This window comes from Salmo trutta, chromosome 25, assembly GCF_901001165.1.
Source record: "Salmo trutta chromosome 25, fSalTru1.1, whole genome shotgun sequence".
NCBI classification, from domain to species: Eukaryota; Metazoa; Chordata; class Actinopteri; order Salmoniformes; family Salmonidae; genus Salmo; species Salmo trutta.
Genome location: NC_042981.1, coordinates 32,379,842 through 32,392,305, shown reverse-complemented (window position 1 = coordinate 32,392,305; position 12,464 = coordinate 32,379,842). Strand labels below are relative to the sequence as shown.

General features: G+C 42.9%; 1 protein-coding gene across 1 annotated transcript in view; it reads left to right on the top strand.

Moving 5' to 3' along the window:
- Positions 1-4,853: 4,853 nt before the first annotated feature.
- The window catches only part of LOC115162432 (chloride intracellular channel protein 4), a 31,884-nt gene continuing 24,273 nt past the window's right edge, over positions 4,854-12,464 (top strand). Inside the window, exon 1 of the mRNA XM_029713731.1 lies at positions 4,854-5,281. Coding sequence (XP_029569591.1) covers positions 5,213-5,281 — 69 coding nt within the window. The 5' untranslated portion in view covers positions 4,854-5,212. The remainder of the gene's footprint in view (positions 5,282-12,464) is intronic.

Sequence of the window (12,464 nt, the reverse complement as noted above, 5' to 3'; positions counted from 1 at the left end):
TCCTTACATTGTAGCGCAGCAGGAGAGCATTTCATCACTATAGCGCATTCAGAGATTGATTAATAGCCATTCATCTAAATCTTTTTTTTTTAGCAGAAACACTTTCATAGATGGACAAGATTTGTATGAGATTGAAGGTGAGTTCCTAATGAGTTCAGGAAGCCAAGCTAGAGCTCAGATGTTAACAGCTGTGCGGGCAGATGTTTTGATCAAGAGAGCCCTTTAGAAAATATACACATTTTCTCTAAAACTAAACATACATGTATTTTACAGTTATAAGGAACGTAAACTCTTATAGTTAGTGGTTTTATAATTTGATTATGCTATATTTAAAAAGCGCATGTCATTTTAAGCCTTATAGTTTTGTTGAATATGAAATGCGTCTTTTTTTTATACAGTTGAAGTCGGAAGTTTACATCCACTTACGTTGGAGTCATTAAAACTCGTTTTTCAACCACTCCACAAACTTCTTGTTAACAAACTATAGTTTTGGCAAGTTGGTTAGGACATCGACTTTGTGCATGACACAAGTAATAAAAAATAAAAACATTTGTTTACAGACAGATTATTTCACTTAGAATTCACTATCACAATTCCAGTGGGTCAGAAGTTTACATACACTAAGTTGACTGCCTTTAGACAGGTTGTAAAATTCCAGAAAATTATGTCATGGCTTTAGAAGCTTCTGATAGGCTAATTGACATCATTTGAGTCAATTGGAGGTGTACCTGTGGATGTATTTCAAGGCCTACCTTCAAATTCAGTGCCTCTTTGACATCATGGGAAAATCAAAAGAAATCAGCCAAGACCTCAGGAAAAAAAAATTGTAGACTTCCACAAGTCTGGTTCATCCTTGGGATGAATTTACAAATGCCTGAAGGTACCACGTTCATCTGTACAAACAATAGTACGCAAGTATAAACACTATGGGACCACGCAGCCGTCATACCGCTCAGGAAGGAGAAGCGTTCTGTCTCCTAGAGATGAACGTACTTTGGTGCAAATCAATAACAGAACAACAACAGCAAAGGACCTTGTGAAGATGCTGGAGGAAACAGGTACAGAAGTATCTAAATCCATAGTAAAACAAGTCCTATATCGACATAACCTGAAAGGCCGCTCAGCAAGGAAGAAGCCACTGCTCCAAAACCGCCATTAAAAAAAGCCAGATTACCGTTTGCAACTGCACATGGGGACAAAGATCGTACTTTTTGGAGAAATGTCCTCTCGTCTGATGAAACAAAAATAGAACTGTTTGGCCATAATGACCATCGTTATGTTTGGAGGAAAAAGGGGGATGCTTGCATGCCGAAGAACACCATCCTTTCCGTGAAGCACGGGGGTGGCAGCATCATGTTGTGGGGGTGCTTTGCTGCAGGAGGGACTGGTGCACTTCACAAAGTAGATGGCATCATGAGGGAGGAAAATTATGTGGATATATTGAAGCAACATCTCAAGACATCAGTCAGGAAGTTAAAGCTTGGTCGCAAATGGGTCTTCCAAATGGACAATGACCCCAAGCATACTTCCAAAGTTGTGGCAAAATGGCTTAAAGACAACAAAGTCAAGGTATTGGAGTGGCCATCACAAAGCCCTGACCTCAATCCTATAGAAAATGTGTGGGCAGAACTGAAAACACGTGTGCGAGCAAGGAGGCCTACAAACCTGACTCAGTTACACCAGCTCTGTAAGGAGAAATGGGCCAAAATTCACCCAACTTATTGTGGGAAGCTTATGGAAGGCTACCGAAAACGTTTGACCCAAGTTAAACAATTTAAAGGCAATACTACCAAATACTAATTGAGTGTATGTAAACTTCTGACCCACTGGGAATGTAATTAAAGAAATAAAAGCTGAAATAAATAATTCTCTGCTGTTATTCTGACATTTCACATTCTTAAAATAAAGTGGTGATCCTAAGACAGGGAATGTTTACTCTGATTAAATGTCAGCAATTGTGAAAAACTGAGTTTAAATGTATTTGGCTAAGGTGTATGTAAACTTCCGACTTCAACTGTATGTACTGTGTACTTGAGCTCGTGTCCTCAAGTGACTACACATCAGCATTTTAGAACTATTTTTACCAGAAAGGTGAGATTTTAACCTTTCTTGGAGTATGCCACATTACTAGTTAATGTTTATGGTACCCTCGTGATAATTACTTTCGGGGATTGCATAGATTACATTTTAGATTAAGAGGATAAAATTATGTATTTTATATGTAAATTTGAATTGTGCAGCATGAAATTATAGTGGGGGTACTGAGTGGTGTACATGACTAATAATCCTCCACCACACTAAGGCCATAGTGTGTATTGGTAAAGACCGCCAGGGCCGTGACTGCTGTTCCCTTGGCTTGTTCATTTTTGTCACGTTGGGATGCTTGATGGGTCTGTGAGCAGCTGCTCTAGATTATTGGGGAGTTCTAGTTAGAAAGCACCTTCAAGCATGCTGGGGGCAGATACATTGAATGGCTACATATCAGTGCTGATTGTAAAACCAAACGGGATAGGCACACCATGTCACAGTAGACCTATTAGGCATCTTGGCCAAACTGCTTGTCCTGTCCAGTACATTTTTATAAATGGTACAGTACTTCTATTACAGTTTTACAATGCCATGCTGTACTAGTTCAACTCGAGATTAAAAGCTATCCACTGTAGAGCGCCTGATTACCTGATAGTGCCATTTTCTCTCATCTCTCAGGGCTATGACTCATATGACCTTAATACAAATGTAAAAAAATATACAGTAAGTGGACAAAAGTCTATTCTGATGTTGTTGATATAATGTACTAGATGTGAGTCTTGTAAGGGTTTTACAGTAACTAAACACACTTCTCTGTTGTGGTTAACGCTTTTGTTGTAACACCTGCTCCAGAGGCGGCCGACACAGGCAGTGTGAGGACATTGAGCAAGCTGCTGCTACACCAGCATTGCTGCCAGGGGGAGTTGAGCCAGCTACCCAGTCTCTTATAGGTTATCAATAAAATGTCACGTCACTGGCCATTTCTGAGAGGATTCTAACTGGAGATATATCTCAGGTCCTTCTATACTGCCACCTACTGGTTGGATGAGTTTAGACGTCTCAGGCCCATCATCTCTCAGGCAGGCTCCTCCAATGCCAGGGCCGTCACTTCCAGGCTAACCTAATGTACCAGGCCTAACAAAACGCCAGAGCGGCGTGTCCTTATTTCTGATCATGAAAAGAGAACCTCCGGCCAGTTTATCTTCTGCACTGTTCAACCAATCCAGTACATGTGGAGGAGTTAAGATCGACTGTCGCCTCTCTTCCACTTCCCCTGAAAAACGGTTTCGTTCAACCCCGCAGAGGGCGCGTCCGGCCTAACACAAGGAGCAGATAATTTTTTATTCTTCTGTTTACCACAGAGAGGATAGCGTCCAAACGGACAACTCACGATATGACCCGTACATAGTGTCGCTTGGCGAGCACTGTTTTCCCACGGTCCTGTTAAAGTTACGGCGAAGGAAGTGGCTAGCTAGGACCCTAGCTCTGCGGTTCTGTTCGTGTTACATCTGCTATCCAACACAACAGATTACATATACATGTCAAGCTAAAACGTTGCACATGAATTATACTACAATGATAGTTTAAATGAAAAATAAATACTTTGATTTCCCTTTTGACCCACATTTTAATCGCATAGACAATCAGGGGAAATCCAGAATATTAAAGTGTCAGTTAAACACAAGCATGACGATCCCTGCAAAAGTGTAATACCACAGATAGAACGAGATTTAAAAAATATTTTAAAAAATCTTTGGTAATACTATGCTACACATTCATTCAACGCTGACAACTCGTCCCACCAGTAGGTGGTAGTATAATCAAATCATTGAGGGGTCCTGGTATTGGAGATGGGCCTGCCTGAGAGATGATCGGCATGAGAGATTCTCTGCAGTTAGACTGTACTATGTCTGCAATAGCACTATGTCTATTGCGATGACCTCCAGCCTAATCTCAAGACCTGGAGGTTATTAGGTAATGTGTTCTGTTTGAAGGGAAAGTGTGCATATATCCAACCAATTCTCAGACCATGCGTACACAGTACGCACAACTTCGAGTTGATCAACTGTATTTCAAAAAATAGTGGGGACATGGAGGTGTTTGATGAACTGGAATTATAATAATAGTAGGCTAATAAAACACCGTAGGCCTAATGATTAAACAGATGCCTTTGCCATTGGTAAGGAGATCACATAGCGGCATATCGCCTATATATATTTTTTATTTTACTATACAATGTGTACAAAATATGAGTAACACCTTTCTAATATTGAGTTGCACCTCCCCTTTTTGCACTCAAAACAGCCACAATTTGTCGGAGCATGGACTCCACAAGGTGTTGAAAGCGTTCCACTGGAATGCTGGCCCATGTTGACTCTAATGCTTCCTTCCCACAGTTTTCATTTGTTTTATTGATGTAGTTCTGTCCTTGAGCTGTTCTTGTCTATTAATGTTCTGTAGTATGTCATGTTTTGTGTGGACCCCAGGAAGAGTAGCTGCTGCTTTAACAGCTAATGGGGACCCTAATAAAATACCCCAAAAATACCAATACCAAAAAAATACCAATACCAAAATGTGCGGCCAGTGTTTGGAACTGGCTATATGCATGCACTTTTTTTTAAGTCACTGAAAAGGTTTTATACATTCTGCCCACACCTCTACAGAAAAGTAAAACATTTTGCTATTGTGCTTTCTTTTAGAAACGATCATGGCCCAGTTCCAACATCTACAAATCCTACAGGAAATGAGGGCGTTTTTGTTACCATAAAAGGTGACTGGAGGGCGTTTTCCAGGCGGGGTTGTAACGGTCATTCACGAGGGCAGAAATATAGTGCGCCTCTGATTTAGCAATGATTATGTTGCGTGCAACAGTTTGATAAACGACAATCATTTGTTGTGCACGGAAATCCCGTGGAGATACCGAAGAGTCAAAGGGAGCTGTTCTGCAACATCTAGTTTTGTGGACGGGCTGCACCAATAGCACACTGCTCTTGCCATCTTTGTGCTTGATTTTCTCCTCCCACTACTCTTGTGTGACAATTGCATCGAGGCACCAGCCTAGGAAAATCGGTTATCCGAATACTCCGTGGAAAGGGGGTGGCAAAGAAGAGCGATTAGGCTGAAGATACCCATTTGGTGGGGAAAGACTATTTCGTTTGGAAAAGTTTATAAAGTTTAGTTCATAATGTCTTTGTCGGTACCCCAGAATGGAATCAAGGCGGATAACGAGCCCATTATCGAGCTCTTTGTGAAGGTACGTTCCAGAATAGATTCTCCAGCAGGCTGTCTGTCGCATTGGGAAAAGTTTGTTCTTGACTGTATTTGTCTAAATAATAATTTAACGTAGATATTAGGCCTAAATTAACAAATGCATGTAGGTGGGCATGTTTTTTGAGAGGTACCGGTATAAAGTAAACATATAAGCTACTTTTCTTTCTTGGAGTGCATAGGACAGTGAATACGTGTGCTGTCGTTATTGCTGTATTATATTGTTGCCATTTGCTTTCAAAAACTGTTTCTTGAAGTACTGCGCATACAGAAGTCAACTCGTCTTTCAAATTGCGTAGGTGATCAGTTTTCCCAAACGTTTAACGATTTTAACAATTCGAGTATAGGTTAGTTTTTGAGACCCTCCCAAAGTGTGGCCATGTGGGTTTATGTCAGACGTGTAGGGCGGATACCGCGGCTCTGTGCTCTTCCCATCATCTTGAGGAGAAAGAGCATCCATCCTCCTTTTTTAAGTGTGACTCGATTTTTATGTAAAGAAACTAAGCGTGAATTATCCATGTAAAGATTAACAATAGCTTATTAGCCAGGGCAACATTGTGGCATTCACTCTATCGAAACGGTACAGGGTAGCACCGCCACTGGGTGGTCGCACGCTGGTCGAAACAATGTAGCCGCCCGATTGAAATACAATATTTCCAGCCTGTCAAAAAGGGGATATCTGTAAGGTTTGGAAGGAGATGGAAGAAACACTTTTGATATTTGTCAATTGGAGAGAGTTGGAATATATTTACAATTACTGGCCTTTTTGTCCTGTTTAGGCTGATAATGGTAGGGGTGTGGTGCAAATAACTGCAATGAAACCTCAAGTTTATAAGAAATCGGTGACTCAATAGCTTGGCAATTTCACAGAAAAGACTCAGAAGTATTTGGCTTCCAGACTTAAATGTTTCCTTTTTCTCCCTCTCCAAGTCTGCCAAAATGAGCATCCCTCCCCTTTATTTGGCATGTATTGGGGATGAGGTAATACAGCTTTGTTGTAGTGATGGTGTCTGTAAGGAAGCTATAGCTAGCTCTTTGACCTTGCATTTCAATATTGTAAAGTTACTCAATTGAAAAAGGTATATTATGCACCAGAAAGTTTGCGATATCACAGGCTGATATCTGACCTGGAATGGGACTTTAATGTTTTATAGGGTGTTTCTCAATGTGCATACTACTGTGCTCCATACTCTCATGCTCCAAGTGCATTCTCCAAGGATGTTCTCTTGAGTACGTTTTTTAAAAATATATTTTTATTTGACCTTTATTTAACCAGGTAGGCAAGTTGAGAACAAGTTCTCATTTACAATTGCGACCTGGCCAAGATGAAGCAAAGCAGTTCGACAACATACAACAACACATAGTTACACATGGAGTAAAACAAATATACAGTCAATAATACAGTAGAAAAATAAGTCTATGTACGATGTGAGCAAATGAGGTGAGATAAGGGAGGTAAAGGCAAAAAAGGCCATGGTGGCAAAGTAAATAAAATATAGCAAGTAAAACACTGGAATGGTAGATTTGTAGTAGAAGAAAGTGCAAAGTAGAAATAGAGATAATGGGGTGCAAAGGAACAAAATAAATAAATACAGTTGGGGAAGAGGTAGTAGTTTGGGCTAAATTATAGATGGGCTATGTACAGGTGTTGTGAGCTGCTCTGACAGCTGGTGCTTAAAGCTAGTGAGGGAGATAAGTGTTTCCAGTTTCAGAGATTTTTGTACTTTGTTCCAGTCATTGGCAGCAGAGAACTGGAAAGAGAGACGGCCAAAGGAGTAATTGGCTTTGGGGGTGACCAGAGAGAGATACCTGCTGGAGCGCGTGCTACAGGTGGGTGCTGCCATGGTGACCAGTGAGCGGAGATAAGGGGGGACTTTACCTAGCAGGGTCTTGTAGATAACCTGGAGCCAGTGGGTTTGGCGCCGATTATGAAGCGAAGGCCAGCCAACGAGAGCGTACAGGTCGCAGTGGTGGGTAGTATATGGGGCTTTGGTGACAAAACGGATGGCACTGTGATAGACTGCATCCAGTTTGTTGAGTAGGGTATTGGAGGCTATTTTGTAAATGACATCGCCGAAGTCGAGGATCGGTAGGATGGTCAGTTTTACTAGGGTATATTTGGCAGCATGAGTGAAGGATGCTTTGTTGCGAAATAGGAAGCCAATTCTTGATTTGAGATTTGATGTGAGTCTGGAAGGAGAGTTTACAGTCTAACCAGACACCTAGGTATTTGTAGTTGTCCACATATTCTAAGTCAGAACCGCCCAGAGTAGTGATGCAGGACAGGCGGGCAGGTGCAGGCAGCGATCGGTTGAAGAGCATGCATTTAGTTTTACTTGTATTTAGGAGCAGTTGGAGGCCACGGAAGGAGAGATGTATGGCATTGAAGCTCGTCTGGAGGGTTGTTAAGTGTCCAAAGAAGGGCCAGAAGTATACAGAATGGTGTCGTCTGCGTAGAGGTGGATCAGAGACTCACCAGCAGCAAGAGCGACATCATTGATGTATACAGAGAAAAGAGTTGGCCCAAGAATTGAACCCTGTGGCACCCCCATAGAGACTGCCAGAGGTCCGGACAACAGGCCCTCCGATTTGACACACTGAACTCTATCAGAGAAGTAGTTGGTGAACCAGACGATGCAATCATTAGAGAAACCAAGGCTATTGAGTCTGCTGATGAGGATGTGGTGATTGACAGTCGAAAGCTTTGGCCAGGTCAATGAAAACGGCAGCACAGTATTGTTTCTTATCGATGGCGGTTACGATATTGTTTAGGACCTTGAGCGTGGCTGAGGTGCACCCATGACCAGCTCTGAAACCAGATTGCATAGCGGAGAAGGTGCGGTGGTATTCGAAATGGTCGGTAATCTGTTTGTTGACTTGGCATTTGAAGACCTTAGAAAGGCAGGGTAGGATGGATATAGGTCTATAGCAATTTGGGTCAAGAGTGTCCCCTCCTTTGAAGAAGGGGGTGACAGCAGCTGCTTTCCAATCTATGGGAATCTCAGACGACACGAAAGAGAGGTTGAACAGGCTAGTAATAGGGGTTGCAATAATTTCGGCAGATAATTTTAGAAAGAAAGGGTCCAGATTTTGTAGGGGTCCAGATTTTGCCACTCTTTCAGAACATCAGCTGAATGGATTTGGGAGAAGGAGAAATGGGGAAGGCTTGGGCGAGTAGCTGTGGGGGGTGCAGTGCTGTTGACTGCAGTAGGGGTAGCCAGGTGGAAAGCATGGCCAGCCGTAGAAAAATGCTTATTGAAATTCTCAATTATAGTGGGTTTATCGGTGGTGACAGTTTCCTATCCTCAGTGCAGTGGGCAGTTGGGAGGAGGTGTTCTTATTCTCCATGGACTTTACGATGTCCCAGAACTTTTTTGAATTTGTGTTGCAGGAAGCAAATTTCTGCTTGAAAAAGCTAGCCTTAGCTTTTCTAACTGCCTGTGTATATTGGTTTCTAACTTCCCTGAAAAGTTGCATATCACGGGTTGGCAGAGTGTGGGTTGGCATAATCCGGGTTGGCAGAGTGTGCTAAAGCAGTGAATAAAACAAACTTAGGGAGGAGGCTTCTAATGTTAACATGCATGAAACCAAGGCTATTACGGTTACAGAAGTCATCAAAAGAGAGCGCCTGGGGAGTAGGAGTGGAGCTAGGCACTGCAGGGCCTGGATTCACCTCTACATCACCAGAGGAACAGAAGTATGAGGCTAAGGGTACGGCTAAAAGCTATAAGAATTGGTCGTCTGTGACGTCCGGAATAGAGAGAAAAAGGAGCAGGTTTCTGGGGGCAATAAAATAGCTTCATGGTATAATGTGCAGACAAAGGTATGGTAGGATATGAGTACAGTGGAGGTAAACCTAGGCATTTAGTGATGATGAGAGAGGTATTGTCTCTAGAAACATAATTGAAACCAGAAGATGTCATAGCATGTGTGGGTGGAGGAACTGGGAGGTTGGATAAGGTATAATGAGCAGGGCTAGAGGCTCTACAGTGAAATAAGCCAATAAACACTAACCAGAACAGCAATGGACAAGGCATATTGACATTAAGGAGAGGCATGCTTAGCCGAGTGATCAAAGGGTCCAGTGAGAGTTAGATAGGTAGCAAGCTGGTAGAAGATGGAGGGAGGTCTGTTTTTAGCCGCCACGTGCGATTCCGTCTGTAGATTAGTGGGGTTCCCTGTGGTAGGGGGGACCAGTCCAATTGGCAAAATAGTTATAGTGGCCCAAGAAAATTGTCCGATAGACCTATTCAGATAGCTGTCTCATCGGCTGCTAACGATTAGCGGGCCGCAGATGGGCATTCGGGTTACGTCGCGACGGAGGGGCCAGTTGGATAACTCCCTCGGGCAGATAACGTCGCTGGTCCAGTCGTGAAGGCCCGATGGTGCTCCATTTCGCATACTTTGATTTGGACTCTCCCGTGCTCCAATTTGGGTGCTTGGAGCACAGTAGTATGCATTTTGAGCCACCTATTGACTCCCATCAATGCTGTTTGTGATCCAGAAATCTTTTTATTTTCTTCTGCCTGTTGCTTGGCAGAGTAGGAGAGGGAAAACAGGGTGAGGTGGTGGAACCCCAGTGGGGTGAGGAGGGTTGGGGGCCTGAATTAAATTAGGAAAAAAACTTACATGATGCCTTGATCCTGAAACCAAGCTTTATTGGTGATGTAAACTCACTGCCCCCCTCTGAGCAGTATTTCACTGGTGATTATGATCATCACTGGTTATGATGCTGACAGTGTGATCTAGACACATGTGGCTCTGTTCTGCCATAGGCCCATTTGAAGTCCCTGTCCCGTGACTGTCGAATTTGTTTAATCTGTTATCTGTATTTTCAACTTATTTTGCAGCTTTTCTCTTATTGAATTAAACTTTGACATTGTCCTTTTTGCCAGTGGATCTTTTTGTGTCAGTGGATAGACATGAACTTTATCTGCCCATTCCCAAAAGCATTTGGCGATTGACCCTAAGCCAGCCCGCTTCGAGGACATAACCATGGGGTACTGCGTGTTATGAGTCAACCTGCGCATCACTAACAGGGAGGTGTTAGTGCTAGCTAGCTACCTCAGTCAGCCATCCCTCGCTGCATACAGGAGCAGTTACATCATCCCAGGTGACTTTATGTTGCTACAACCGCTTCCCAGCCCAACCCTCTCTTGTGCTATGTGTGCTCTCTCTGTAGTGCTAGTGTACACAAGATCGTCCCCCATTGTCCATGTTTGTTTCTGTCAGCGTGTGCACACAGCAAGGGAGACTTTAATAGGTGGCACATTCTCTCCCTACATCCTATCCATTGCTTTGTGTAGAGGCAGACATGTAACTCACCCATTATTGATGCTCCAGGATGTCCATCATTGTTCCCGCTCTGCTGCTTTAAACACGGGCAGACGTCTTAGGCAATGAGGCAGGCGTGCACGTTGCCATAGGCACCACACAAACGGTGGCCACTGGGAACAGCTGATAAGGCTCACTGTGTGCTCTCTGCATGGACTGGCCTAGTGGCTCCTGATCCCCGTTCATCGTCCTGCTAGCGTCTGAGGGGAGAGACTTTAGTGCCTTTTGAAACTAGCTGACCCACCTAGATTGTGGTGATGATATGAGGTTATTGCCTGCTTTAAATCTACCTGCTGCAGTGTGTACTGTTGTCTTACAAGGTTTCTATGGAAACAGTTTTGGTTGTAGAGGTGAGTTCAGGCCTTGAGGTTTTATTAAAGTGGAATTGCAGAATTAACCTGATGTAAAATCAACCCTTGAGCCCCTGCAATTGGTGCCTGGCTGGTGCCTGGCTGGTGCCTGGCTGGTGCCTGGCTGGTGCCTGGCTGGTGCCTGGCTGGTGCCTGGCTGGTGCCTGGCTGGTGCCTGGCTGGTGCCAGTCTACAATTTGAAAATCCAACAGTTTTATTGGAAGTGGGCGGTGCTCGGGTACTGTGTATGGCTGTCCATGTGGGTGTTTGAGAGACCGAGGCGAACCAATCAGTAAAGAGGATAATTTTTGTCTGCTCACAGGAGCAATACAGTTTTATTATTTTTATTTATCAGGGGGTGCTGCAATTCGATCCATTTTGCCGTGGGGTGGAAATACTTATTTGCAGTTTTAAAACTAGTTTCCCACAATTTTACACCATTTGCCATGCCTTATGCATTGTTAATATATCTGAGTGAGAGTGACTAACAAAATCAAAACCCTGCGTGCCCGGCCGGTATTCGGCCATGGTAACTGGCTAGATTGTTAAGTTAATCAAAATTGTTAGCTGACATGGCTAATTGATTGACTGTCAGTAGCTAGGTTTCCTTCCAATTGGTGACAGTTTTCAACTCTACCAATAGTTTTGTCAGATATTGTGTGGGTAGTCTACATGATGAGAATTTTTTTTTTAATTTGTCAAACGGCAGTCAAACATCGCTCATCATGTCACCAGAATAAGACCGTCGATATTTATTGGAAAGGAGCATCAAGCTCATCACCTTGCACTTTCACCACCCTGTGAAGTTCAGCATTTATTCAATCTGTAGCCCAATAAATTGCATGGTTTTCGGAGTCGCAGTGGGAGGACCACACAACATACAGTAATATCGTGTGACTCTTAAGTTTACTTCAATATGATGGTTATATCAATATTTGCGCTTAATTGTGTTTCCGCCGCCATTTCTCGCATACTTATTTTCACCGATACAAAAATCCCATGTCAAACAAACAAATGATCTGTCGGCATTTTATAAAATGGGGGCATGGGCCACAAGTTGCCCATCCCTGCTCTGTGGGTGTATATCAACATTCCAATGTGGCATCTCTGCTAGTTTTCAAGTTGTGAGAAATTGGCATAGTAGGCAATTTAACCATTCACAGCCTTTTTACTTGCATTATTGCGCATATTGCAAATTATCAGCAGTGATAATTTTGAATCCATTTTCACATTCACTCTGTTGGAAATGCTTACAAATTGGAACATAACTCAAACTAGCAGAGATCCCACTCTAGAACTTATGATATGCCAAAATCATGGTCTTGTTTTGTGAGGAATCACCCACTAGCTTATTTAATTAAACTGACTAAACGTTCCAGGTGACGGCATTGTAGACTGTAAAGGTTTTCTTTGAACGCTGTGACAGATGGTGCTAGAGTAATGACTAAGTGATTATTATGAAGTTCCTTTTAGGAGAGCACTGTT